Source organism: Oryx dammah, unplaced genomic scaffold (genome assembly GCF_014754425.2).
Source record: "Oryx dammah isolate SB20612 unplaced genomic scaffold, SCBI_Odam_1.1 HiC_scaffold_28, whole genome shotgun sequence".
In the NCBI taxonomy this organism is placed as follows: Eukaryota; Metazoa; Chordata; class Mammalia; order Artiodactyla; family Bovidae; genus Oryx; species Oryx dammah.
The window spans coordinates 47,432,884-47,460,238 of record NW_024070212.1 but is presented as its reverse complement, the minus strand read 5'-3'; the positions used below and the strand labels follow the sequence as shown (position 1 = coordinate 47,460,238).

At 36.2% G+C, this 27,355-nt stretch overlaps 1 protein-coding gene across 2 annotated transcripts in view; it reads left to right on the top strand.

Moving 5' to 3' along the window:
• ABCD3 (ATP binding cassette subfamily D member 3) overlaps positions 1 to 27,355 on the top strand; it is a 79,106-nt gene that overhangs the window by 44,444 nt on the left and 7,307 nt on the right. The window contains exons 5-20 of one of the 2 annotated variants that reach the window (XM_040232269.1): positions 2,754 to 2,823; positions 4,179 to 4,276; positions 4,639 to 4,762; positions 7,208 to 7,264; positions 9,537 to 9,679; positions 12,596 to 12,665; positions 14,860 to 14,929; positions 15,021 to 15,118; positions 15,233 to 15,324; positions 16,947 to 17,038; positions 17,125 to 17,188; positions 17,317 to 17,380; positions 22,463 to 22,540; positions 22,645 to 22,710; positions 22,807 to 22,896; positions 23,378 to 23,497. In XM_040232269.1, coding sequence (XP_040088203.1) covers positions 2,754 to 2,823; positions 4,179 to 4,276; positions 4,639 to 4,762; positions 7,208 to 7,264; positions 9,537 to 9,679; positions 12,596 to 12,665; positions 14,860 to 14,929; positions 15,021 to 15,118; positions 15,233 to 15,324; positions 16,947 to 17,038; positions 17,125 to 17,188; positions 17,317 to 17,380; positions 22,463 to 22,540; positions 22,645 to 22,710; positions 22,807 to 22,896; positions 23,378 to 23,497 — 1,396 coding nt within the window. Of the gene's footprint in view, positions 1 to 1,199; positions 1,270 to 2,753; positions 2,824 to 4,178; positions 4,277 to 4,638; positions 4,763 to 7,207; positions 7,265 to 9,536; positions 9,680 to 12,595; positions 12,666 to 14,859; positions 14,930 to 15,020; positions 15,119 to 15,232; positions 15,325 to 16,946; positions 17,039 to 17,124; positions 17,189 to 17,316; positions 17,381 to 22,462; positions 22,541 to 22,644; positions 22,711 to 22,806; positions 22,897 to 23,377; positions 23,498 to 27,355 lie in introns of both variants that reach the window. The other variant, XM_040232271.1, reaches the window with a different exon arrangement.

Sequence of the window (27,355 nt, the reverse complement as noted above, 5' to 3'; positions counted from 1 at the left end):
CGTTCTCCTTGCTTGACCTTGCAATTTGACCTTCAGTAAACCTTTCTCTGCTCTAGAAATTTAAAAAGTTAATTGTTAACTTTCTCCTGAATGTTTTTGAGCTTCTGCTGTGCATGAGATATTTGATATTTGGTCATACTTAAAGTTCTAAGATACTGTGAATTCATAATATAAAACAATTTGGTTTGAAAAAGTAACACTTTGTTTAACCTGCTACTAAAGCTACATTGTAAATTTGTCTTTTCCATTTTGACTCTTCCGAAGTGTGTTTAGATTCATATACACTTCTGCTAAAACAGAGTCTCAAAGAGACTTGTTATGATCCTTGATGTGCTTAATTTTAGTATCCTTTACATTTTTTAGGCTTACTTATTAGCAGTGAATGATGTCTTTGGAATGGGGCAAATTTTAATAGCATAGGTAGAGGTTGACAGTTCTATGATATGGAAGGTAATCCTTCATATCTTGTTGCTGTTGCTAGAGAGGAAGAAATTTTCCTGTACTCTCCTGGGTTCTTTTGGCTCATCTAAGAATTAAATTGACATGAGACAGGTTAACAGGAGAAAATGAAACAAAATTTTAATAACATATATACATGGGAGAGACCCTGGAGAACTTAGTAACTCTCTAAAATGGCCAAAGCCCTCATCTTAAAGACCATCTTCAGCTAAAAACAGAAGAGGGTGTTAGGGGTAGTGGTTTGGAACTTTACAGGGGAGACAGGCAATTTATATGAAGATGGAAAAATAAATGTTTGGTAAACAAATGTTTGCTGGGCCTTGTGGCCCAGACTTAGAGTGGACTCAGAGTGGACTCTGATTATCTGATTCCCTCAGCACATTTGGCCCATGTGCTTTGCAGATAAATGTGGTCATAGCTCTGTCCTAGGAGCAGGCCCTTTTTTTCTAAATTCTTTAGGCAGCTAAAGGGAAGGCAAAAAAGAAAGGCTTCCCGACACTTCTGTTTCTTAAAAATAATCAGCCTAAAACTAGCCTGAGGCCAAAGAGATGCACTTTGGCAAATTGTGTTCCCCTATACTGCCATATGTAATCATAAATGTATATTTTATTTTCACCCGCTTGGCTGTAAGTAGCATTTTAAAATTACCAAACTATCTTAATTCCTATATGTTTTAGAAGTAATTATGATTGGGACTACTATAAAGTTACTCTTTATTGATGATGATTTTTCTTTTGCAGCGGAATAATAAGCAGAAATAAAGCTTTATTCAAGAAACCATTTTTTAAATTTATAGCTGCTACTCCAATGGTAAACCATTGCTGAATGATGGCATGTGCTTTACCAATGTTTGATAATCTTGTGTGTTTCACAGCTTGGGCAGCACTAAAGCACTTTGATTTTATGTGAAGTTTGGTTCAGTTTTGATTTAAACCTCTAAACTTTTGTACTGTCTTAATTGCTTCTCATCTCTAATATTCTTATTGCTGTAGACAACATTTTTGTGTGGTTCTATTTTAACTTTTTTCTAGTTCAGCTTAAATTTTTTTTCTTTTTAAATTTTTAGCAGCTATGTCAAGATTGGATTATTAATTTTTCTATTGGTCTACAGTAACATTTCCCAAAATATGTTCTTTGGAATCTTAGCTATGGTGAAGGAAATGCTGCAGTGCTACAAAACTATCTCAGAGAGTTTTACAATGTATAATATACTTGAGAGCTTTGATAGGCTCTTTGGTAAAGAAATTTGTTAGCTTTAACTCAGGTTTTCCCAAATTTCTTTGACCATGGAATTTTTTTGCCCTAAAAGATCAGTTCATTTTACTTGGCATTATTCACCTACTCCCTCATAAAAAGCAAATTATTTCTCTGTCAGTGTGTATCCCAGTCATTTGTGTGTGTGTGTGTGTGTGTGTGTGTGTGTGTGTAGCTAGGTTTGAATCATTTAGCACAATTGTTTTTAAAAATATATTTAATTTGCTTTGGGGAATATTAGTATTATTTGGAAAAAGAGTACATGATCAAATAAATTATATTTTTTTCACTAGTGCATTTGATAGTCAAAGACCCTTTACTTATAATGATATCATGGCTTTCTAGGTTAAAAGTAGCAGAATCCTTTAAATAAATTCTTAGTGGATATTTTAAAAACAGTAAATATTTTAAATAGATTAAAAACAGATAAAAGATCTTGTTTCATTGAAATCTCACTATCATCCCAGTTAATTGCTTTCTTAGTTGTTTTTGGTCTCCAGTAGCAGAATTGAGTAGTTGCAGCAGAGACCTTATGGCCTGCAAAGCTTAAGACGGTTGCTCTTGGCCCTTTATAATAAGAAGGGTTTACTGATCTCATTAGTCTGTCTCCCTGCCATTAGTTCATACACATGGCAATCAGTATGTTAAAATATTTAAAACAAACAAGTACTAGTTTGTTTTATCCACAGTAATCCACTCCTGGGTCTGTAAAAGTTTATTGTTTCACCATATAAAACCCCTTTTGTGACTGCTTAATTAAGCATGCTGTTTAATTATCATTTTTATGAGGGAAAGAACTAGCTGTCATTCTTATTTAATTTCGACATTTATAGAGTGATTTCCAGGCAAGCTGTTTAAAATGGTAAAATTCCAAAAGTTACAAGCTTTTGTTAGAAAATGATTTTAGCATCTTTTTTTTATTGATTCATTTGATTCAATAAAATTTTCCAGAAATAATTTTAGAGATTTACAGAGGAATTTTTTTGTGTGACAAATATTGCTTCTTTTGCAACTAATGCATTGCATGTGGTGGTTTGCAGTGGTATCATTGGTCGTAGCAGAAAAGATTTCAAGAAATACTTATTCAACTTCATCGCTGCTATGCCTCTCGTAAGTGTTATTTCTTTAAAAATTTTTACATAGAAAAAAATTGCATCTTACTAAAATCTTTTCAGGATTTTTACTTATTAAGTTCTTTAAAGATTTATATGGTAAATTTTTTCAAGTTTAGTTTTGTAACTTATAGGAAATGTATCAATGCAAACCTTTATACTAGATGGAAAAACTTAAAGGAATTATGCTTGGATCAGTTTTTTTGCATCATTTGTGGGTATGTACAACTGGAGATGTTTTCTGACCCTTAGGCCAGGGTTTCTCAGAGTAACATCTCACTAGATGGAAGTAGTATGCCTCCCCAAGCTGTGACGACAAAAAATGTCTTCATTGTCTCCAAACATTGCCTTGTGTCCTGTCAGGGGTAAGGTGAAGTTGTGGAGACAGTGAGCTGAGGGCAGAAATCCTGGTTGAGAGTCATTGATGTGGGCTATAAACTGTTACTTGAACCACTAACGTGATTTAAGTTGAATTGGAATTTGTTGCCTGGATTTACTAAAAATAAAGTGATCCAAATCATAAGTAATTTTCTTAGCTTGAGTGTTTATTTTATTGGCACAATAAGAATTTTAGTATTGTTTGTGTAAGAGTAATAGGGAGGAGCTTGATTGTAAAATTTACTTGATTGTAAAATCTAATTATTAGAAAATATGTCAGATTTAATAAAGCTTGAGGATAGTCATACATGGAAAACCTTCTAAAAGAGAAAATTAAGCAGCATTGGTGTCAAAGACTAAGATTCAGCAGACCAGTGTCTTTTTGACAAAATTTTTATGCAAATGTGACTTTAGAACTATGGAAGAATTAATTTTAATACAGTGGTAGAAAAGAGTAAAGATGACTGCAGAAATAATCTAGAAAATGGCATTAATTGGTGTAAAACTTGTACTTTTTTTTTTTTAACAGATGCAAATGTGGTGTGTATAGAATTCCATTAGCTAGGATTGTAGTGCTGGTAGTAGCAAAGAAAAGATATACTAAGCATAAATGTCAGTACTACTGAAACAAGTTCTTTACATTGAATAAAAAGGTGACAAATTTGGCCTTTTGTTTGTTTATACACAGCTTCCCCACCGCCAAAAGTTGCAAGATTCTTTTCATAATTAATATTAATATATTTTAAAATTAATTTTCAAGTAAAGGGTAATAGCTAATTGCATTTGATGTAGCATATTCTCTTTGTGTGTTTGGGAATGTTAAGTAAAACAGAACTGAAATATATCAATTCAAACTGTCAGTTATTAAAAAATTATAGGATTTGGGGACAAAGCCAGTGATAGGGAAATAAATTATGATTTCATAAGTAGAAATGAAGAAAAACTAAATAATTTGTGTTTGTTTGTTTGTTTTAGATTTCTCTGGTTAATAACTTCTTGAAGTTTGGGTTAAATGAGCTCAAACTGTGCTTCCGAGTAAGATTAACCAAGTACCTCTATGAGGAGTATCTCCAGTAAGTGATAACCTAATTTTGTATTAAAAATACTTTAAAAATAACACTTATGATAATGAGATATAGAAGTGTTTCTTTTTTATTAGATATGTTTTTCAAGTGAATTGCTCCTGAACCAGAAGCATATATGGAAAGATCTCAACTATTTGGAATCTAATCCTTACTCTTCCATTAACTGGCAAACCATCCTTCTCTAGACTGGCATCTTCATCTCTAAAAGAAATTAGGACAATCTTTAAGTCCTCTTCTAGCTCCAAATTTTTTTGTTTCTACAAATCTGCACTACATAGTATAATGTGATTTTGTTGTTGTTGTTGTTTGGAATCATTTGTTTTAAAGTCATCATCTTCTTGTTGTTTTAGAGCTTTCACATACTATAAAATGGGAAATCTGGACAACAGAATAGCTAATCCAGACCAGCTACTTACACAAGATGTAGAAAAGTTTTGTAATAGTGTAGTTGATCTGTATTCAAATCTTAGTAAGGTAAGTTTGTCTGTTTTTGTTGTTAACTTGCTAAATTTTGAATCTAAGCAAATGTATATGATGAACGTGACAGCAGCCTATAAGTATTTAATGCTTTTATAAAAATGTTATAAAGTTCTTAATAATGATTTTAACTACAACTACTTAATTTTTAAAGTTATAATTGTGAGGTGCGTTGGCCAAGAACTGAGAATTTAGTGTCTCATAAAGATTTTATGAGAATTTTGCGGGCTGATTTCAGTAAAATAGCAGAAACTTGGATTTTTTGACTTTTGACCTGTGTACTTCTGGCAGTTGTTAAAGTTTAATGGTCAATTTATTTTTAATGCACAACCATAACCCTAGGCGTGGACGTCTTCCTACTCATTTCTCTGCTTCAGTATTTCTAATTCTAATAGCTCATGTAAGTAATAGTCAAAAAATTTTCATAAGATATTAGTATATTTCAATTTTTCTAATTACTGTTTTTTCCCCTTTCCGGAATATTGCCAGAGCTTTTGACTTTGACCTTAACCAGTTTTCTTCATGCTGGTTGTATCAGCTCTTACTTACTCTTCTTATCTCACCATCCTTATAGTTTTTGCTGTGATTTTCTCATTAAGCCATTTTCTTTGCCTCTACTTTCTGCATTAGCTGGGAGGTGCAGTGGTCATCTCGAAGACTGTCTGCCTAGCATTCCCCGCCCCTTCCTCTCAGATGCCCCGTTTCCCATCTGATCCACATGACTGCGCTTGGTCTGTGGTCGGAGCTTGTCTCAAAGTGGACCACTTATAGTATCTTGCCTTGGGCCACAGTTGGTCCAGGTATCCAGTCTCGAGACAGAAAACTGTATACAAGGGGCTGGGTCACAATGGAAGACTAGGAATACTTCCTCTTCAACCATGTGGATGAAGAAGGATAGGCAGGTCTTAGAAAAGTAATGTGTATTCACAAGAACTTTACCCCTCTTGACAGGCCTACTACTCAGATGCCTTTTCACTTCATGCCAAACTTTGTCCTTGATTTAGCTCTCTTTCAGTCTTTACTGATCCAAACTCTAGAAACTGAGGTAGCAACAAATTGCTCGGTAATCCAGCTGCCTTTTTCCTCTGCCTTTTACCACATTTTAAAGTTTGTTCTCCGTGTGTGTGTGTGTGGTGGTTGGGGTCGGGAAGGAGAGGTGCTGTATATATTATTCTTGTAATTTTGTAGACCTTTTTGTGCATTCTTTATTATACCTTGGCACTGGAGTTAGTCCATAGCTCAGGACTTATCACATCTGCAATAAAGAAAAATGTTAACAAACTAACTAATTGTAGTGGTGCTATATACTATAGCAGATTTACTTTATAAAATATGTAATTGTTTGAACTCTGACTTAAATTGAATCATTGTTTTTGTCAGTAATTTAAGTGCACTTGAACCTTATATGTATAGGTAAGTATGCCTAGCTTCTTGATAGTTCATAAGATAGGAAAGAAAAGGTTCATCTTAGTACAAGCCAGTTATGAACCAACCCACCTACCCTAGTAATGATGTAGATATTAAAAAGGTGGCTGTGGACTTAAATGAACACGACTTGGGTTTCTTGAAAAACACTTCAAAATATGTACAACTTTTACATCAATTAAACCGTCTCTATGTGAAGAGCAGTAAGTTAATGTTATTTTAGTTTTAGGAGCTTGAGTTTTAGATCATAAAATTAGATTTATAAACTTACTCAACATATGTCAACATATAGATGTTGTGGTGAAGTCCAACATCAAGAGCAGAAAGAGTCTCTCATTTTTCAGATGAAGATATACAGAAACCAGAAAAACAGGTAGATTTGGGGTTATAACTCAGATCGTTTTCTTGCATCTTTATACTACATTGAGAAATTGCTAAGTAAGAAATGATTAGTTGTCACAGTAGAGCTATCTTAGTTGATGGAAAGTGGTAAATATTTTCCCTAATTGATGGTCAGTATGGCACCCCACTCCAGCACTCTTGCCTGGCAAATCCCATGGATGGAGGAGCCTGGTAGGCTGCAATCCATGGGATCGCTAAGAGTCGGACACGACTGAGCGACTTCACTTTCACTTTTCACTTTGATGCATTGGAGAAGGAAATGGCAACCCACTCCAGTGTTCTTGCCTGGAGAATCCCAGGGACGGGGGAGCCTGGTGGGCTGCCATCTATGGGGTTGCACAGAGTCAGACATGACTGAAACGACTTAGCAATAGCAGCAGCAGCAGACATTGGTCAGGCTCTCTCCATTTTGAGCTTCTTGAGAATAAGAACTGTGTCTTTTATGTATTCATCAAGCTACGTACTGTATAGTACTTTATACGTAGTGAGAACTCTACATGTTGACAATTATGTGTTAAATGTTGACTAGCATTGTGTATTTAACATGTTTATTAGCTATTAGTATAGGCAGTCTTGTTCTTTTTAATTCTGTGCCTTCTGGTTTTTATTTTACAGCCATTTTTAGACATAGTTTTGTATATCTTCAGGTTAACCAGTGCAATAGGAGCTCAGGTGAGTTTACTTTTTCTATCTTTTAAATTGCTATAATACTGTGCTGTGAATAGCTGGATGGTTTGTTGGAATTTTTATGTATCTCAAAGAGTGTAATTTTACAAGTATAGCTAATAAAGTCTGGTTATAAAATAATACTCTACTAGAGATTTTTAAAGTTTTCTGATTCAGTCAGTTTTTCTTTCTTAAGCCAGACACTGGAAAATTTTTGTGGTTTTAATAACCAGAAATGCTTAAACATTGAACATACCTATATTTATTGTTGCAAGGTAATGCCTAAAAGGGGCTTCACTGGTAGCTCAGCTGGTAAAGAATCCATCTGTAATGCAGTAGATCCCAGTTTGATTCCTGGGTTGGGAAGATACCCTGGAGAAGGGACAGGCTACCCACTCCAGTATTCCTGGGCTTACCTGGTGGCTCAGCTGATAAAGAATCTGCCTGCAATGTGGGAGACCTGGGTTCAACTGCTGGGTTGGGAAGATCTCCTGGAGAAGGGAAAGGCTACCCTCTCCAGTATTCTGGCCTGGAGAATTGCATGGACTGTAGAGTCAATGGGGTTGCGAAGAGTCAGACACAACTGAGCGACGTTCATTTTCTTTTTTATTTCATTGCCTAAAAAGAGATTTGGAGACAGCTATTTTAATATGAAATATGTACGTTTAATTACATTTAGAATGACTATAACAGTTTCAATAATATTTTATAATAATATGAATTGTTGACTGTCCCATGAGGTCATCTTATTAGGTCTCTCTGACATTTGTGTTGGTAAGATCTTTAAATGTTCTGAGTATTCTTATTGAAGTCTAACTTTAGTCATTTAATATGTAAGATTATTGTTATGTATTTATAACACAATCATATAATAATGTGGTTGTTTTATGTATAATGACATATGTATATATATATATTTATATATTTTTGTGGTTATTAATAAATAATTTATATAGTGATCTTTGTTCCATTTCAAAACATTGGGGAAAGTAGCGTTTTATTTTAATTTTCTTATCTATCTTCCTAACCTTTTGATACCTCATAAGCTGGGTTAAATCATTTTTATAACTTGTTTTTACTATAAATAAGTAAATAGTATTAATGCCTCTTATTGGTATTTTTTATGATACTTATTACATGTTTGTAACATTTAAGTATTATATTTATATTTAAAAATGTCTCCATATATTCTTATTTTCTGATTTTGTATTTCTTAGAGTTAGAAAGTATGCTTTAGTTATCTCTTTTGTCCATACTTCTAGTAATTATTGAAATGTATTGAATCAGTCACATTGAATTTAAAAATAATACACACCATATTCCAATATAATACACACTATATTCCATATACACTGTCTGAATAAAAAGATGAGTAAGACACAGTTCCTACCGAAGAGGAGTTATGATTTGGTGAAAGGTTAGATAGTCAAACAGTTGTAATGGACAGTGATAAGCCCAGTAGTAGAAGTGTGAATAATGTCTTTAGTGTCCAGAAGAATTGGAGGTGATATTGGAGCTGCTTTGAGGATGAGTCGGCCTTTTTTAGATTTGTCAGGCTTGCTAGACAGAACAGCTTCATTGAGTAGCATGTTCAGGAAACAATTATTTCAGTATGGCAGAACATAAGGATATGTATGGGAATGCAGAGTTTGAAAAGGCAAGCTTGAAGCTTCTCTCTTGGAAGGGTCGATGCACATGGAGGTACTTTACCACATTAGAAAGTATGGCAGCTAGAAGCAAGACGCTGAAGAAGGGAAAGACAAATTGAGCTCATTTGAGGGAATTGAGCTTGAGGTTCTACAGAGAAGTAAACTGAAGATGTACAGTAAATATTTGGAAACAGTATCTAGGAGTGATGGGATTAGAGATATAAATTTCGGAGGCAAAGGGAGCAAGAAAAGGAAACCTCAGGCAATAGTAACGGTCAGTGAGAAGGTGAAAAAGAGTTCTGCAGGTTATTGTGGGATCAAGAATATCAAGAAGAGCTCCGTCAGAAGAGTTTTTAGGTGCTGTAGGAACAGTGAGGACTGCAATTAGGAGTTTTAAAATGAGCAAATTTGGGAGAGCTGGGGGAGAGATGTATGGTGGGAGGAGAAGTAAATGAGTAGTAAAAACAAAGAGGCCCAGTGGGTTTCTTCTTAGAAAAGAAACAAGGGGAAAAGTCAAAAGAGTGATTTCTTTCAAAGTCACTGGAGGTAATTATAAACTGTGCGTGTTGCATTCAGTGACTTTATTATATCCTTGATCTTTGTATATCTTTCTCTCCTAATAATATCAGGGCCCAGCAAGCATGATGGCCTACTTGCTTGTTTCTGGGCTATTCCTAACTCGAATTAGAAGACCCATTGGTAAGATGACAATAACTGAGCAAAAACTTGAAGGAGAGTATAGATACGTTAATTCTCGGCTCATCACAAACAGGTAAGGACAAATGTATTAAATGTATTTAACTGTACTAAAAATCCCTTTGTGTGGATATTGAAGTCATGTAAGCCAACTCCAAAAAATCTAGTAACACTTACTGAAATTATGTCCCTGCGTATTTACTTCTTTTGAAAATATACATTATGAAGGATGTTGGTTTTATTAAGTAGTTATCTTAATAACTACATTTCTAACCCTTTTTCTTATTAACTATTTAGTATCCCTGATTGACCTCTTTTTGTCTTCTGTTGGCTAATTTTCTGTTAATTTCACATAAAGCAAAGTCAGAAATTTAAATTCAAATTTACTTACTTCTTCAAAGAAAATTTTATCTCAGTTTATCCACAAGTGTTTTTTGTTTGAGTCTGTATTTGGAGCACTCAAAGTTAATGCAATCTCTTTGCATGTGTCTCTATTTTCCAGATAGTTTAAAAATCCAAAGTAGGGAGAAGTATTGGGCTTTAGAGCCAGCCTGCCTAGTTTCCAAATCTACCTTCTCCACCTATCAATTATATAATATATGACTTTTGGAAAGTTATTTATAGTTTCACCTTTCTTATTTATACTAGGTAGCTAATTCAGGGTTGTCATGAGGATTAACATGATATATATAAAACTTCAAGCACTGTTTTTAATATGTAGCAGGTACTCAATAAATTTTCTCATGTATTGATGATCTGTCAACCTTAAGTCATTTTGAGGGTCCTAATATTTATTTACTACCCTGTTGGCATTACAAAATTACTTAGGAAATGGTCTTTTAAAAGTTCCCTCTTCCTTCATTTCCTTGGATTGATAAAACAGTACATACTGGTTTTAAATAGGCTTTTTGTGTTGTAGGGAAGCAGAAGAATAGAAGGTTGTGTACACAGGTGATTTGCCAAGTGAATGAAAGAGGTATTAGCTAGGATGTTTTCCAATGCAAGAAACGGAAAACCCTGACTCGGGTGGCTCCAACAATAAGGACATTTACTACTTCACATAAAAACTCTTAAGATGGACCAGCTCCAGGCACAGCATGATCAGGGTGTCTGACTCTTCTCCTGACTCTGTCCTCCTCTATATGTTCCCCTTTTCCTCTGGCTAATTCTTTTTCTGATGACAGGATGGCAAAAGCAGTTCTAAATCTAGATCCACCAACCCTCGTCCCCTGCAAAAAGTCCAGAAACAAAAGCAGCCACTTTTGCTGTCTCTTTAAGAGAGTGGGAAGCCCCCACAACAACTTTCTTTTCACATCTCATTGGCCAGAATTATCACTAAAGCAGTTACAGCAAAGTCACCGGCTTAGATCAGTTGGAACTCTTTCTCCTTTGGATTGGGGCTTGAGGCTTTTCCTCAACCATTTGGGTGCCTAGAAAAGGATACAAAACTTTAAGAAAATTGGGGTTCTCTTAGGAGGAGGGATATGGAAGAGAAAAGATGCTGAATAGGCAGCTGTTAGTATTTTGGAAGTTCTGAGCTTTCAGGTTTGAAATTTAGGGTAAAATGTTCAGGAAAAGTAGAGTTTTCACCTTGTCTTTCTCAATGGACTTAATGTGCAGAGGAGGCAGAAGGAATTAAGAAATTTTAGGTACAGAATTGTGTTAAACTAGGATTCTGATACCCTGGGGCTCTCTGCTGCTGCTGCTAAGTCGCGTCAGTGGTGTCCGACTCTGTGCGACCCCATAGACAGCAGCCCACCAGGCTCCCCAATCCCTGGGATTCTCCAGGCAAGAACACTGGAGTGGGTTGCCATTTCCTTCTCCAATGCATGAAAGTGGAAAGTGAAAGTGAAGTTGCTCAGTCGCGTCGGACTCTTAGCGACCCCATGGACTGCAGCCTACCAGGCTCCTCCATCCATGGGATTTTCCAAGCAAGAGTACTGGAGTGGGGTGCCATTGCCTTCTCCCTGGGGCTATTATTGTGTAAAGGAAACTGGGAAAGGCTGGTCAAACATGATGGAACTATATGGAAAGTTAATTTACTTAAAGGTGTTGAGGTAAGGGCTACCTTGTTTTTATGATGCAAAAAAAATACAGGTACATTTTAGACTAGAATATAATGTTCACATAAATTTTTGAGGTGGGAGAAGAGACTTTTAAGAAATATTGTGTTTTAACTCTGCCTTCTAGACTCGTATGTAAATCTTTCCTTTCCTCTGCTGTAAGAGGTACTTTGCTGGGACAGTTTGCATCAGTCTGGGTAGAGCAGAAAACTAGATGTTAGGGTCAGATACAAGTTATAATCTCAGCTGTTTAACTTGTCAGCTGCATGACCTCTGCAAATTAACTACACTGAACCTTTCTTCACTCATAAAATGCTCTTTTTTACCTAGTTAAGATCGTTGTGGCCCCTGTGTACCCATTCAGATCAGCTCAAGGAAATGGGAATTGTTGTGAGGATATGGTGGGGTTCCAAGAATAAGGGCAGCTGTGCAGCTAGGCCTCCTGGGAGCTGGCAACTGTCAGGCGGGCAGGAATTAGTTTTTCTGTCCTTTAAAGGCTATATTTCATGCATCACTACCTGTTTTTTTCCTAACTCTTGTTGTCTCCTTTCCCTTCTGGCTCGATCTTTACTCAATTTGTAGCCTAAGATGGCTGTCCCAGTCCTGCCTTCCTGTATGTCATGGCATCTTCCTTCTTGTTTCTTTATTCACTGTTCCGAGAACTAGCTGAGCACATCTTTTCCAGCCAGGCTATGTGTGGGATATGCAACTCGTGTCACTGGTGCCGCCTGTGATGCCGTCAGGTGTATATTCCTGTGCTCTGATCAGTTGAGCTATGTACAGGTCATGGCTTGAGAAACACCAAGTAAACTGTTAGTCACAGAGTGTCCATTTATATACAAATACTTAGTCAATAAATATGGTATTTTAAATTATTTTCTAGGCTTAAGTAGCATTAAAACTAATTGCTAAATTATTTTCCTTAATAGTGAAGAAGTTGCCTTTTACAATGGAAATAAAAGAGAAAAGCAGACAATCCACTCAGTCTTCCAAAAACTGGTAAGATAACCTGTTGGAGGCTCATGTATGTATGAAAAAAAAAATGTTGACCTGTGGCAGGATATGTATATACCTTTAATCTTTAAAACATTTGTTTTTAAATACCTATAAAGAATTTTTATGCTGTTTTCCTAAAAACTCAAACCAATGTTAAGCTGCTCAGTTATAAAAATGGGTAGATTTATTAAAAGAATTATCAGTGTATTTTTGAAGTGGTTACTTAGGAGTCTTATTTAATGATAAATTTAGTGATAATTACAAAAGAATTTGTTCCTGGGAATACTGTGAGCACAGTTCAGCAAACATTTTCTGTAGTGGGCAAGATAAATACCACGTATGGGCTTTTCAGGCCCTGTGGTCTCTCTTGCAACTATTCAACTCTCTCCTTCAAAGTAGCCATATGTAAATGAATGGATGTGGTATGTTCTAATGAAACTTTATTTACTAAAGTGGCAGGCTGCCTATGTACTGTGGATCATAGTTTGCTGACCCTTTACTTAGAATATAAACATTGCTTCTTATGTAAACTGTATGCAAACTATGCTTCAGTTTTTATCTACTTGCCACATGGAAGATTTGAATTTAGTTAATTTTGTTGATTATTCATTCAGAAGATACGGAGCACCATCTAAAGGTGTCTTGCTTGTCCAGGTGACAGTGGTGTGTAATGGACCAAATCCTGCCTTTAAGGAGCTTACATTTTAGTGGAAAGTTTTGAAATCAAATACATATTTGAGGTGATTTTTAAAGGTTAAAGAAGTTGTTATTTTAAATTATTTAAATTAAGATTAAAGAAATTGAATTTTTGTCTTTTTTATGTTTAACATGACTGAAATTTGATAGCATTCACTGATAAAATGCATGTACGGTAATTGTCTAAGGGACTACTGTTAACTAGTTCACTCTTCACATAGTTTGCCCATGATTTTGCATTAGAGTTCAGCCCCAAAGTTAACACCTTTGGGGGCCATGTCTTCTTTGATTAATCCATCTAAAATGACCTTCACCAGTTACTTCCTATTTTAATGATCTGTTTTTCTTAAAAGCATTCATTACAATTTCTAATTATCTTGTTTTTTTTTTTTACTGGTTGTCTTCTTCATTAGAATGTAAATTCCATGAGCTCAGGAACCTTGTCTTTTTATTCACTGTTGCATCTTCATCATTGAGCTCAATATATAACATCTGGCATTCACTGAATAAATGTTCCAGCCATTGTTCTTTTGCAGAAGATATTAAGAGCAAGCTACCTTGTACTCAGGAAACCCACATTTTAGTGGGGGAGATATAAACAAGTAAACAAATATTTTATATGCTTTCAGGTCATAGTGAATTCTGTGACCAAAAATAAAATGGGATAAAGTGGTAGAGTGTGATGGGGGCTATTTCCAAGCAATTTAGGATGACAAGAAAGTCTCTCTTGAAGGTGGCATTTATATCTAGGAAATCAGTAATCCTGACAGAGGAAACAAGGCAAGCAAAGACCTGAGGCAGAAGCATGTTTGAGGAACCAGTATTTCTGGAGCTCAGTGAGAAAGAGCAAAGTAGAAGCAGATGAGGTTGAAGATAGAGCCCAGTGGCAGATCATACAGGGCCTGAGTAATCGGATAGATGAAAAAGTCAAGAACATTAAAAATGCAGAATAAAATACATTTTTAGATTTGCAAATTTGGGGTAATGCATGCTGAGATTAAAACTACAGACTCAAGCTATGCGGTGTTACATTAGCATTTGGCTCAAATTGAATGTAATACAAGTCTTAGAGAAAGACCAGGTGTTTCCAACTAAAGCAAAGCATTGAATGCTGTTTCCAGACAGCTAGTTTCACCTAAATTATCTTTCTGTTTCTGTTTTTTTGTTTGTTTTGATTATCAATTTTTGCATATATGTATCCAACAGTATTATGAATACAGTATCATTGTACTATTTCATACAAGGGACCCCACACACATATTCTTTATGTTTTCCACTCTATTTGCATAAAAATGGATTCATGAAGGCTTTGTTTGGCACCTGTTCTGTGATCAGCATTGTGCTCAATGAAATGTGATGTATACTGTAATCAGAAATTATAGGTACTCAGTAAATATTTGTTGAATACATAAATTATACAGTTTCTTTCGTCCTCATGGTAGATTAATTTCCCTTAATACGTGAGAAGTGTATATATATTTTGTGTTTGCTCTCTTGTCAGGTGGAGCACCTGCATAATTTCATTTTGTTTCGGTTCTCTATGGGCTTCATTGACAGCATAATTGCCAAATGTAAGTATGCTTTAAACAAGATGGTAGAATGGGATTTGTGGGGAAAGTGAGGTGTTGCTGATGTTTTTCACCCTTAACTGTTTGGTTTCAGATCTTGCCACTGTGGTTGGTTACCTAGTCGTCAGTCGTCCTTTCTTAGACTTGTCTCACCCTCGACATCTTAAGAGCTCCCATTCGGAACTTCTGGAGGTAAAGTGGTAATGGTACTCAGCCTCAATTGAAATCTTAAAAATAAAAAATGTAAAAAAAGCTAGTTTTAATCTTTGAAATACAGCTGAAAACTAATATTTCTTTCTATTTCAGGATTACTACCAGAGTGGAAGAATGCTTTTGCGAATGTCTCAGGCTCTGGGTCGAATAGTTTTGGCTGGCCGTGAAATGACTCGATTGGCTGGGTAAGTTAAGCTTTGTAATACTGAGCAACTGCAGAGAATCTTTTTTTTTTTTTTTTAGATGTTATCCTTAATGATTGTGACCAGTTGAGGTTGAGATAAGGAACCTGAATCCCCATATTTCCTACTCTTGGAAGCTGGTTTTGATAGAAAATTAGGAAGATTTTTTTCTGATAGTGTACTTTTCATGTTTCCTTAAGATAGCTGTTTTGAGCCTTAAACTAGGTTAGTTGTTCTCAAGCTGCCTGCTCTGTGAATACTGGTATTCAGGAAGATGGGAAATGTTGAATCATGGCAGTCTTTCCTTAATTTACAGAAAATTAAGTTCGTGAATAAAATTTTTTCATTTGGACTTTTTTGTCCTCTACCAGACTTTTCTTCCCCTTAGCTCTTTGGTACTGGTAATGCATAAGCAAGGATGAAGTTTATTTTAATGGAAAAAAAAGAAAGAAAAAGTTACCTTGTGGTAGCTCTAAGTCCAGTTGTAAACCTGTCAGCGTGTCTGGTAAAATTATTCTTAGACCATCAAATGGAATTAAATATTTCAAAATTTCAAAGTCTAGTATAAAGGGCTTGGTATGGTATTTAAGACAACACGTAATGTAAAAAAGCCTTAAGTTTCAGGTTATCTGAAGAAGTTGAATGACTTTGGATCTTTTCCAGGCCTGTGATTAATTTGCATATTTCCTCTACTCCTTCCTCTCTACTCCTTCAGCAGTTAAGGTCTTCATGACAAGATAGAAGAAGCTCTAACTACTGTGAGGAGTCTTTCTTGAGAATGCTGACTTTCTTCCAACTTGTTAATAGCTTCCTCATGCCTTTACATTTCCTGGCATAGAGGATGCTTCCATTCCTTTAGGAAGTTTCTGCTTGTTATTCACAGAACAATTCTGTTTGCTTCTCTGGTTAGAATGCTTTCTCCTCGACCATCATGCCATTCATACTTTTCAACTTCTTGTCGGTAGTTTTGATTTCTGTCTTAGCACCACAGTGATTTCTCTCTAATATTAAGAACACTTCATCTTTCCCCCTCTTCAGAGGAAGAAGGAGAAGGATCTCCCCAATTCTTCCCTGTTTGCAGGAAAGTAGTGTGCATGTGGCATACTTAGAATAAATGATGTCCTCAGAGAGAAAGGCCAGCTTTATCCAAGGCTGTGTAGCTCACCCCAGCAGGGACTCAGGGTTTGTGCTTCATCGGCCTAAGAAATGCCACTAGCGTGTGTCCTTTTTTAGTATTTACTGGAAAATTCCTTAAAGTTCTAGTGGCAGACAACCCTCTTGACTTGCCTATTAATAAAGTCAGTATCTGTTGTGGTGGGACCCTATGAGACCTCTTTTCTTAGCCCCATCTTCCTGCTCTTCTACTAAACCATAATAGTAAAATGTGTATAGTATCACTAATACTTGTATAATATCACTAATGTTGGTGAGAGTTCTTTTAAGTGATTTCATTGAAACTACATAATAAGTTTAGAAACTTAAGTCGGGTTTGTATAAAATAAAATAAAAGAACTTGATGTTACACGTCAATTATATTCAAATAAATAATAAAAAATAAAAGACATGATAGCCTTTGGAGTTTTGCTTATGGCTTTCTTCGTTTCTTTTTCTTTTTTTAATTCCAGCTTTACTGCTCGGATTACAGAATTAATGCAAGTACTAAAGGATTTAAATCAGGGCAAATATGAACGCACTATGGTCTCACAACAGGAAAAGGGTAAATATGAAGGCACTCAGTCACATATGTTTTTGCTAACATGACTTGATGCTTTAATACTTATTTTTCCATTTAATGTGTTGAAGGAGCACAAGACATTCCCTTGATACCTGGAATTGGAGAAATCATCAATACAGATAACATTATAAAGTATGTACAGAAAAGGGTTCTTTAGCACCATAAACATTTGTTAAACTACACAGTCGCCTTTCTCTTTCAGCTACATCTACTTAGTGTTTAATGTCAAACTATTCTCTTTTTATTAATTTCCTCTATAGATTTGATCATGTTCCTTTAGCAACGCCAAATGGAGATATCTTGATTCGAGACCTTAATTTTGAAGTAAGTTTTTACATGGTTATATAAAAGCTTAAATCATCTTCAAAACGTGAACTGAGAAGCTATTGTCTGAATGTTTAAAAGAATTTTAAGGCTTCACTTAGTCTCTGAATCCACAAAATTGCTTTGAAAAGTAAGCCTTTGTAAAGGAGGACTGCCTTGGAGTAAGGTATTTTAAATTTCCAGTTAAAGGATAAATCAGTACTAGGGATGTAATATACAACATCATAAATATAAAAACAATACTGGATGTTGTATGTGAAAGTTGTTAAGAGCGGAAAACCTAAGAGTTCTCATCACACACACACTTTTTTTTTCTGTTTCTTTAATCTGGCATCCGTATGAGATGTTCACTGAACTTACTATGATAATCATTTCATGATGAATGGGTGTCAAATCACTGTGCTGTATACCTTAAACAGTACTGCACATCAGTGAGATCTCAGTATAACTGGAATAAAAAGTAAAAAGTCTTTGAAATAGAAATCTATTTTTATTTGACAGGACTTTAAAGTTTCAAATACTGTTATCAAAAAACTTTTTGCAAATAAAGTCCCTTTCAAAAAAGCCACAGAATATATAGATAATTGGAATCTTCAATGTAAGATGAATGTTTAACCTTGCATATATAACATTAGTCTCTTTAAATTAAAATAATTTATGAGTTGGTATTGTTTTGATGGTACAGGAAGATCTATACCTATAAAAACAAAATATAGTTTTTTATATTACTGATGAAAACCATGCGAGACCAGCACAGTAGCACTGCAGATTGCCCCTCAACCAAGACACAAGGCAGCTCGAGCCAAGTGAACTGTGATGCTGATTCACAAGTCTATTAACCAAAAGAGCAGGCCAAATTAAAAAGCAAAAACAAAACATGAGAATTATTGTATGATTTTATACCATTCTCACAGACCTAGGGGTTATTATTTTGTCTGTCTCTATTGTGACTTTATGAATAGCTCACATATGAAAATCTTGAAGAGAGTAGTCAGTGTCTATTACATATGCTGTCTCTCTAGCTCCAGATAGCATTACTCTGGAATAACACTATCCAGTAGAACTTTCTGAGATACAGAAATGGTCTGTATCTGCATTGTCCAGTATAGTAGCCACATGTGGCTGTTGCACTCTTGAAATGTGGCTAGTATAGTTGAGGAACTAAATTTTAAATTTTTCTTAATTTTAATAAATTTGCCCTTAAATAGCCTCATGTGACTAGTGGCTATTGTATTGGAAAGCACAACTCCAGAATTCTTCTCCACATGCTCTATGTTCATGGCCCTCTGTAATTTGTGTTGTATATAGAGATTATTTCCAATTGCTTGCATTGAAGAATGTTGTCTGATAGTTTGTAAAATAGAAGTAGAGTTATTAGATTTGTTTTCAAAGTGTTATTAGGTAAGTCTTCAGTTTTTCTGCTTTTAGCGTGTATATTTATTACGTACATCTCTACTTTCTTTTTAAAAAACTATAAAACTGTAAAGTGTTAGTTTTGTAAAGTACTTGGGACTTATTCAGTATTGAATATTATATATTGTCATGTTTGTTTTAAAGCCAGGAAACACAAAGAGAAGTACCAAAAATGTGAATATGGTTGATAAATGTTTAATGGCACAATGAAGTGTGTTTTTCATTTAGCCCTGGGTGCTACAGTCAAATAGGCTCCGTTGACAGAGTACGTGGCCACCTACAGGGCTTGGTAGCAGGAATAAACAGAGCTCAAAACCCCGTCTCTTGATAGCTTTCCAGTAGCCCCTTTATTGTTATCACCCAGGCATAGAAAGACCCATGAGATTTTCTCCACTGAAGAATCCCCTGGGCCCTTTCTCCTGCTTTGCCTTACTTCTGTCTTTATGCAGCAGAGAATACACCAGCAGCACAGATGCAGACATGTCTTGTGCCTAGTGAGGAGAGATTTGGGATCTGTGTGTACAGATCCAGGAGAAAGTAGATCATGGTTTTGGGCTGCTCACTTTGTCATAAGGCGACCACACTACTGCTGTCCTTTTCATTCTAGTCCAAAGCCCTTCCCTTTAAAACCTTTATATTTGAATTTTAGTATACTTCTGGCCAGTCCTGGTAACTTCACTTTTTTAGCCTCAGAGAGGCCCTTACTTTTTTGCTTTTATTTTGGTTTCATTTTGGAAAGTCTTATTTTACAGTCCTGCTTGTGTAAGTTTTTTAGCTCTGTGATCATATTCTATACCACTCTGACTTGTTCTATGATTCTTGTATTGTGTTCTTCTCCACTGGGAGCTTTCTTTGACATCTGTCCTTTGGGTCCACTGTTAAAAGCTTTTCTTCTGTCTGTTTCTGACTTAAGATATTTTAAGTTAGATTTGCCTTTTTCTCATTTATTTTGTCTTTTCCAACATTTGTTTAACGTAATTTTTTAAAAATTCAACAAACATCTTTTTTTTTTTTTTAGCATCTGATTGTTTTCTCCCCATCTGGCTTGCTTGAAAATAAAGAAAAATATGTAGTTCAAAGCATTCGTTGCCCTAGTAAAGCAATCCAGGATCCTCAGTAATAGAGTGTTCTTAAGAACTTGGTTTTCAGTGAAAGTTTATCCTTGGCTTTTAGTCGTAATTCAATCCGGGGTGGGAGCGGGGAAATACGGTCCTATAACTCTTTAATTTGGAAAAATTATCACTGGCTTACCATGGCTGATGGCATAATTGGAAGTTTTGTCCAACATTATTATTACCGTGGAGTAAAGAAAAGTTAATGCTGAGTCTTAAGACATATGTGCATAAGAGTATCTAAGGATTTCAGTAACTCTAGTTATTATTTATACACATCATTACACACTTGGTTTCTAGGTTTCCTGGCACGTTGCACCAAATAATGTGGAGAGCTATAGGATGGCAGTGAAAACCACAATAAGTAGTTAGGTGCAGGAAAAAAACACTTATGGCTAATATTATCTAGATAAATCAGGGTGATAGGGATCCATTTAATTAATAGTTCTCTGAACTTCAGGCACTCCTCAAGGCACCACTATTATAATAAGTGCAGTTATTATATATAATGTATTATTAGGAATATTCACTATTTTCAATTGTATAGAAGCAAGAAGTATGTATTTAGAAGTCCATCAAAATGACTCTCTAGTTTCTCAGAAAAAGAGACCGCTCCTCATTTGGAAAAGTAATTCACAATAGCTCCTTCTCTAATATTGATATGCATAAGTTGTGGCATTTTGTTAGAGATCAGCTGTGGTAAAATGCACACAACATAAAATTTACAATTTAACTATTTTTAAGTATACAGTTAAGTGGCATTAAGTACATTTAGTGTATGGTCCAGCCGTCACCACTGTCTTTGCAGCAAACAGAAACCACCCATTAAACAATAGCTCCTTTTTCTCCCCACCCCTCAGTCCCGTGTAACCTCTGTTCTACTTTGTGTCTCAATGAATTTGCCTATTCTGAGGACCTCATGTGAGTGGAGTCATCATATTTGTCCTTTTGTGTCTGGCATTTTTTGCATAACATCATGTTGTGGCACATACAGAATCTCATTCCTTTTAAGGCTGAATGGTAATATTCCATTGTATGTATATGCCGCGCTTTGTTGCTTCCATCTTTTGACTGGTGTGACTAATGCCCGAGGCTGGGTGTATTGCATCAGGAGAAACTCCTTCAGTGGCTTACAGCGCCCTGTAGGATTTGCCTGCTACCGCCCTGCCACCCCGTCTCCCCTCTGAGTTCAGTTCTCCCGTTCTTCCCTCTGGCTCTTACTTCTTTAGTAGAATCCTCTCTGATTTTTGAACAGGACAGGTGCATTCCTGCTCAGCTTTTGTAGCTCCTCTTTGTGGGTGGAAACTATAATGATCTTCCTCCAGATAAACTTCTAGTTTACTTCTTTCAAAAGTTTTGCCCAGTTGTCATTTTCAGTGAGGCCTGGCCTGACCAGCTTAAAAATGCAGCACCCCCCAACCCCTAGTTTTTTTTTTTAACCTTGATCTATTTTTTCCCCATTGTACTGATTTTCTAACGTATTGTTTAATTTACTTATTTATTATGCATGTTCCTCATTGCACGTGTCTCCCACTAGAATGTATACTGGTAAGGGTAAGGATTTTGGTGTGTTGTTGTTTGGGGGTTTTTTTTGGTCTCTTTTACTCACTAATGTATCTGTATTGCCTTAGAACAGAGCCTGACACATAGTATTCAATACATATTCATTGAGTTAAGTAATAGGAACCTAAGACTCAACAGTTTTTAAAAAGACAGGTTCCGCAGCTAGGGTAACTCATCTCTCTCTGATGTGTTTCCTGCTGTGCTACATTGCTATGAAGGCTAGAATTATGATCCAGGGTTTTTGATTCATCATAGGTTTGATTAACTCACATTATATTACCTTAGAACTCAATCCCTCTTGACATTTTTGCATTTAACTTCCATCTTTACATTCTTACAGAACAGTTTGGTGAACTTATAAATATTTATAATATACATATACTTTGATGCAACTTATAATTTCTAAGAATCTGATCTATAGAAATAGTTCTCACTAGTGTATCAATTTGCTTGCTGACTTGGAGTTTCATTGCAGTATTATTGAAAAGCAAACAAAATGCAGATGACCTAAATAATTAACAAAAGGAGAGTATTTAGATAAATTTTGGTACATCCTTACTATGGAATACAGTGCAGGCATTAAGAAAAGAATGGGGAGAATCTGAATATACTGACCTAAAGAACATCTGTGATATATTGTTAAATAATAACAAGTTATAGAGTGGTATATATAGAACAACTGCATTAAAAAAAATAGATTGTGTATATACATAATTGCTGTTTTCAAGAATTCCAGGTTTAGCTCTTTGTATTCTGATTGAGATTTAAGTTGATATCAGTCAATAGTGGTTTTTAATGAGGAAAAGAAGTGACTGAGTAAAAATGGAAAGTAAACAAAAATAAAAGTCCTCTTCATCCATACCATCCACTGCCTCTATCTAATATCACATCTGTAGACAAAATGGAAAGCTTATCATTAGCTTTTTTGACTCTAAGGAAATGTTCATTGTGTGTATATTCTATGTAATTAATTCATAGACTGACTTTTTTTCAGGTTCGATCTGGGGCCAACGTTCTAATCTGTGGTCCAAACGGCTGTGGAAAGAGTTCACTTTTCCGTGTTCTTGGTGAAGTAAGTAAAAGCTGGCCTTAGGGTTTTGCAGCCTTACTTTGCCGTGTCATCTATACCACATTGTGAAATTTACAACTGTTCCTCTTCCTCCTGTGCTTTTATAGTTATGGCCTCTTTTTGGAGGACGTCTAACTAAACCTGAGAGAGGAAAGTTATTTTATGTTCCTCAGGTAAGACCTTGCTTGAGCTATTTTATAATCTTTGGTTTAAAGCTCTTTTGTTTTTAATAAATTTACTTCTAATGATTTTTGCTCTTTTACTATCAGAGACCTTATATGACCCTTGGAACACTTCGAGACCAAGTGATATATCCAGATGGAAAGGAAGATCAGAAAAAGAAGGGGATTTCTGACCTCGTAAGGAAGTATTTATATACTAGACTTACTGAAAACACTCCATTTCAGAGTCTTTATCTTAATCAATTAAGTATTTTAGATGCCAAGAGGTTAATCCTAACCTTTTGTAAAGAACTTCTAAAACCTTATCATTACTTATAACTTTTCAGGTTGTGGTAAGATGCTAACCATTTTGCTTAAATATGACTGTTGAATGTTTAATGTCATCTTTACACTATTATTTGTTTCCTCATTGTCCTCATCCCTCAATTGTGCACAATAATGTTATTCTTTTTAAGCTGCTAGATTTATTTTGTCAAAATTACTATAAATAGGCAGTAAAAGAGTTTTTGGTTTACCTTTCACATTTTTTGGTGAAATGTACCTTTTTTAAGTGACATTAGCAATAGAATTATAGCAATTGTAGTTTCAAAAATAAAGCAAGACAGATAATGTTGGTTTACATTAAATACAATTTCATCTTTAATCATTTTGCTGAAAGGTGCTGAAGGAGTACTTAGATAATGTCCAGTTGAGTCATATCCTTGAACGTGAAGGTGGCTGGGACAGTGTTCAGGACTGGATGGATGTGCTAAGTGGTGGAGAGAAGCAAAGAATGGCGGTAAGTGTGCTCTGAAGACACTGCACAGCAATGCAGCTGGTTGCATGAAGTCCACTCTTAGAATCCAGCATTTTGGTAATCAAGGCATACAGTTTTATTCATCTTTTTATTTATCAATGATTATAGTATAGTTGTTTATATGATAATAAAAGAATAATTTGCATGTAAATTTAGAATTCTGAAAAATTCATAAATATCCCCTTGAAAGGAAAAGATGCAATCCAATTATATCCCATTAATCTGTTTTTCTGAAAGTTAGGGGAACTCTGTAGCACATTGGTCCTGGTTGGGTTGTGAGATCCCTTTCAGTACTTTTTCCCCTGTAGACATCTGTCTGTCTTACTCAGGCTGTTCTCGCTAAAGTAGCTGAAGGTGTTAGAGATGTTAATTTTATTTTTATTCTTTGTTCTGTTCTTGCCCTTTCCCTCTGTCATTATATGTATTCTTGTTTCAGAGCTCAATATTTACTGCTTAAAGTTACTTAGAATTTCAAAAATTTCCTAATATAAAGAAACATTTGAAAGGAATTGTTTTAGTTTTTCTATAATTGACTAAACTTATCCCAATCCAACATGGCTATAAAACACAGAATATTAAGAGTGATTCGTGGAGTACTCTGTCAAGAGGGATAACTTTTAAAGAGTCATTTTCTAACTAGTACCATAGTTTGAGTAGATCCAGAGGAATTTTGGAGGGAGAGAGTGTAAACTTTGTGTAAATTAGAGAAAACCGTAGCCAAGGAAACATAGCAAAAGAGTTGGCGTATTGCTGAATTGTTTCCTCTCTGTCTTCAGGTTAGGCCCAGCCTCAGGGTTGCCTCCCACTCTGTGAGGAACACGTTTTACATGCTGTTTTCCCCCAATTCATACCCATTCTTTATGAACTTAATATCAACCTAATATTGTGATTCATTTGGCTAGTGCTATAAGGTGAAATTAATCTAGAGTGATGAGTAAATCATAAACAGAAGAGAGATATCAGCCATTCTCAAAGTGGATACTGGGCTAGAGGAATGAGAATTTGAAGTGATTGGGCATTATATTGAGTGATTGGGTGACATGTTTTTTTCGTTCATTACACTCATTTGGGTCCAGCACCATCAGCCAGGGTTGCTCCAGATAATATTATAGATTGGTCTGCTTTATTTCTTTGACTCAGAGTCATCTTTTCTGCTCCACTGTTCTTTCTTTAATATTTATTTGGCTACATGAGGTCTTGAGTTGCAGCAAACAGAACCTTTAGTCACAGCATGGAAGATCTTTTTTTTAAGTTGCCGCATGCTAACTCTAAGTTGTGTTGTCTGGGGGTCTAGTTCCCTGCTCAGGGATAGAACCCGAGCCCCCTCCATTTGGGAACGTGAAGTCTTAGCCACTGGAACACCAGGGAAGTCCCTCTTCTCCACTATTCCTTCCTCTTCCTCTTTAGTGATATATATATATATATATATTTTTTTTTTTTAACGAAAAAGTATATATGATGGAAAAGTTGAAATATTTACAAAAGTATGAAGAAAGGCCCAAAGCCTCTTACCAGAGATTCCACTGTCATAAGATTTTTAGTGTTTTTTTTTTAAGTCCGTTTTGTAATTATTTCTTTTACCTTATTGGCAGTTGTTCCCATTCCTCAGAGTCACTGAGATCTCTCTAATATTGACCCATTCCTTTTCTACAATTGATCAGTTCCCTTTTGACTCTGCCTTCCTTCCTATCCAGCACAGACTTACTAATCTAGGCCCTGGCATATAGGAGGTACAGAGGAGATATTTCTTAAGTGACCAAGTGATCTCTTCCCCTTAACTTCCTTTCTCACTTTTTGTTTTCTCATATTATTTGAATACTGACCCAAGAGCAGCTGTTTGCCTTGGCGTTTCTGTACATGGGCTTCTGAGCACTGCTGGGAAAAAAGTCAGAGAAAGATGGATTGCTGCCACCGCACTCCTATGGTTTCCAGTCTTTCAGGCACTCACAGCATGTCTTGGCAGTCGTTTTACTGATTTTTGTCCCTCTGTCTCATTTTTCATGATAATCATATGAAAACTACCAGTTTCAGGCCTTCTACCCCATTATTTCCCCACCACTCTCAACAGAATAACTCAGCTACTATTCCTTAAAGAAAAAAGAGAAGCTGTTATTTCAGTTAAATGACAGCTAATTTTTATTGAGTGCTTCATAGGTGATAGGCAGTACGCCAAGCACTTTACACGGGTTATCTCACTTCATTCTCTCAGCAGTCCTGTGAGATGAGAGCTACAAGACTCCCAGTCCACAGAGGGAATAGAACTGTAGAACAGTTGAGTGGCTTGCCAGGCAAAGATATCTAGTAAATGTTAAAGCTGGTAGAAGGCTGTGGGTGGCTTGTCGAGCTCAGGCAGCAGTATGACTGCAGTGTTCATATTCTTCAAAATCTCCTTGTATTGCAATACCAAGTGGCTAAACACATAGTAGGAGAGAGAAAGACACATGATGAGAAAATGTCCATATAGTGTGGTAAGTGTGGAGACAAAGGAATGCAAAGCATTCCTTGGGAACACAGAGCAGGGGCATTTGAATGCTTTCAAATAACCACTCCTTTTAATAACCTTGCACTGGGCTGTCCTGAACTCTTGTTTCCTCTGTTTGTGGAGGATATATCATCCTTCCTCTTGAGAAAGCCTAATTAGGCTAACTGTTTCCATCTGTGTTTTTGGAACCTCCCTCCTCCAACTTGATCACATCCCTTTCCTTCAGTTCTGGAACACCCTGACACACACACACAGACACCTATATTTAATTTCTTCTAGTCCTCTTTCCAGAGAAGGCAATGGCACCCCACTCCAGTACTCTTGCCTGGAAAATCCCATGGATGGAGAAGCCTGGTAGGCTGCAGTCCCTGGGGTCGCTGCGAGTCAGCCACCACTGAGCGACTTCACTTTCACTTTTTACTTTCATGCACTGGAGAAGGAAATGGCAACCCACTCCAGTGTTCTTGCCTGGAGAATCCCAGGGACGGGGGAGCGTGGTGGGCTGCCATCTATGGGGTCGCGCAGAGTCGGACACTACTGAAGTGACTTAGCAGTAGCAGCAGCAGTCCTCTTTCAGAAAGATATTTTCCGGTCTCTGTGATCTAAAAACCAAACTCTCCCTTAACCAAAGGTCCCAGGTTGTCTATACCTTTCATTCTCTGCACAGCTGAACTTCTTGATAGTCTGTCCTTGCTGTTTCCCCTTCCTCACCCTTTATAAATAAAGTGTAAACTCCAAGAAAGCTGTTGTGGTTATTCATTGATCAAATATTTGAATGTCTGCTATGCTATACAGGCGTTAGGTATGCAGGAGTGATTAAAACGGTGTCTTGGCTTTTGTGAGTATGACAGCCTAAGGGATAGACAAAGAAGCAGACAATGTAGTTTATGCTGTGTGAAGAGCTACAGAGATGTTACAAAAGGGACTCCCTTGGGTTGGGAGGGATCAGGTAGGTTTGTCTGAGAAGGTGATGTTAAGCAGAAATTTGAATGATGCAGGGAGCAGAGTGAGGCGTTTGAGACATGAGGAAAGTGACACGTACTAGCCTCTAAGGCCTATGACACCTTGTCTCCTGGTCGTTGAGAGGAGGTGATGGTACTGGAATGTTGAGGTTGGAGAGTGAGTAGGAGTAAGGTTGTGCAGCATCTTGTAGGTCATGGTAAGGAGTTTGGATTTTATTCTAAGCGAAATGGGAAGTCATTGAAGGGTTTTAAGTCGAAGAATGAAATTCTCACATTTCTGGAAGATCCTCTCTGATTACATGGAGAATTAAAGAGGCACAAAGGAGGAAGCAGGAAGCTATTTGTGGTTATCCAGGCAGGAGAAGATTGTGCTGTGGGCTGAGGGCATGATTGTAA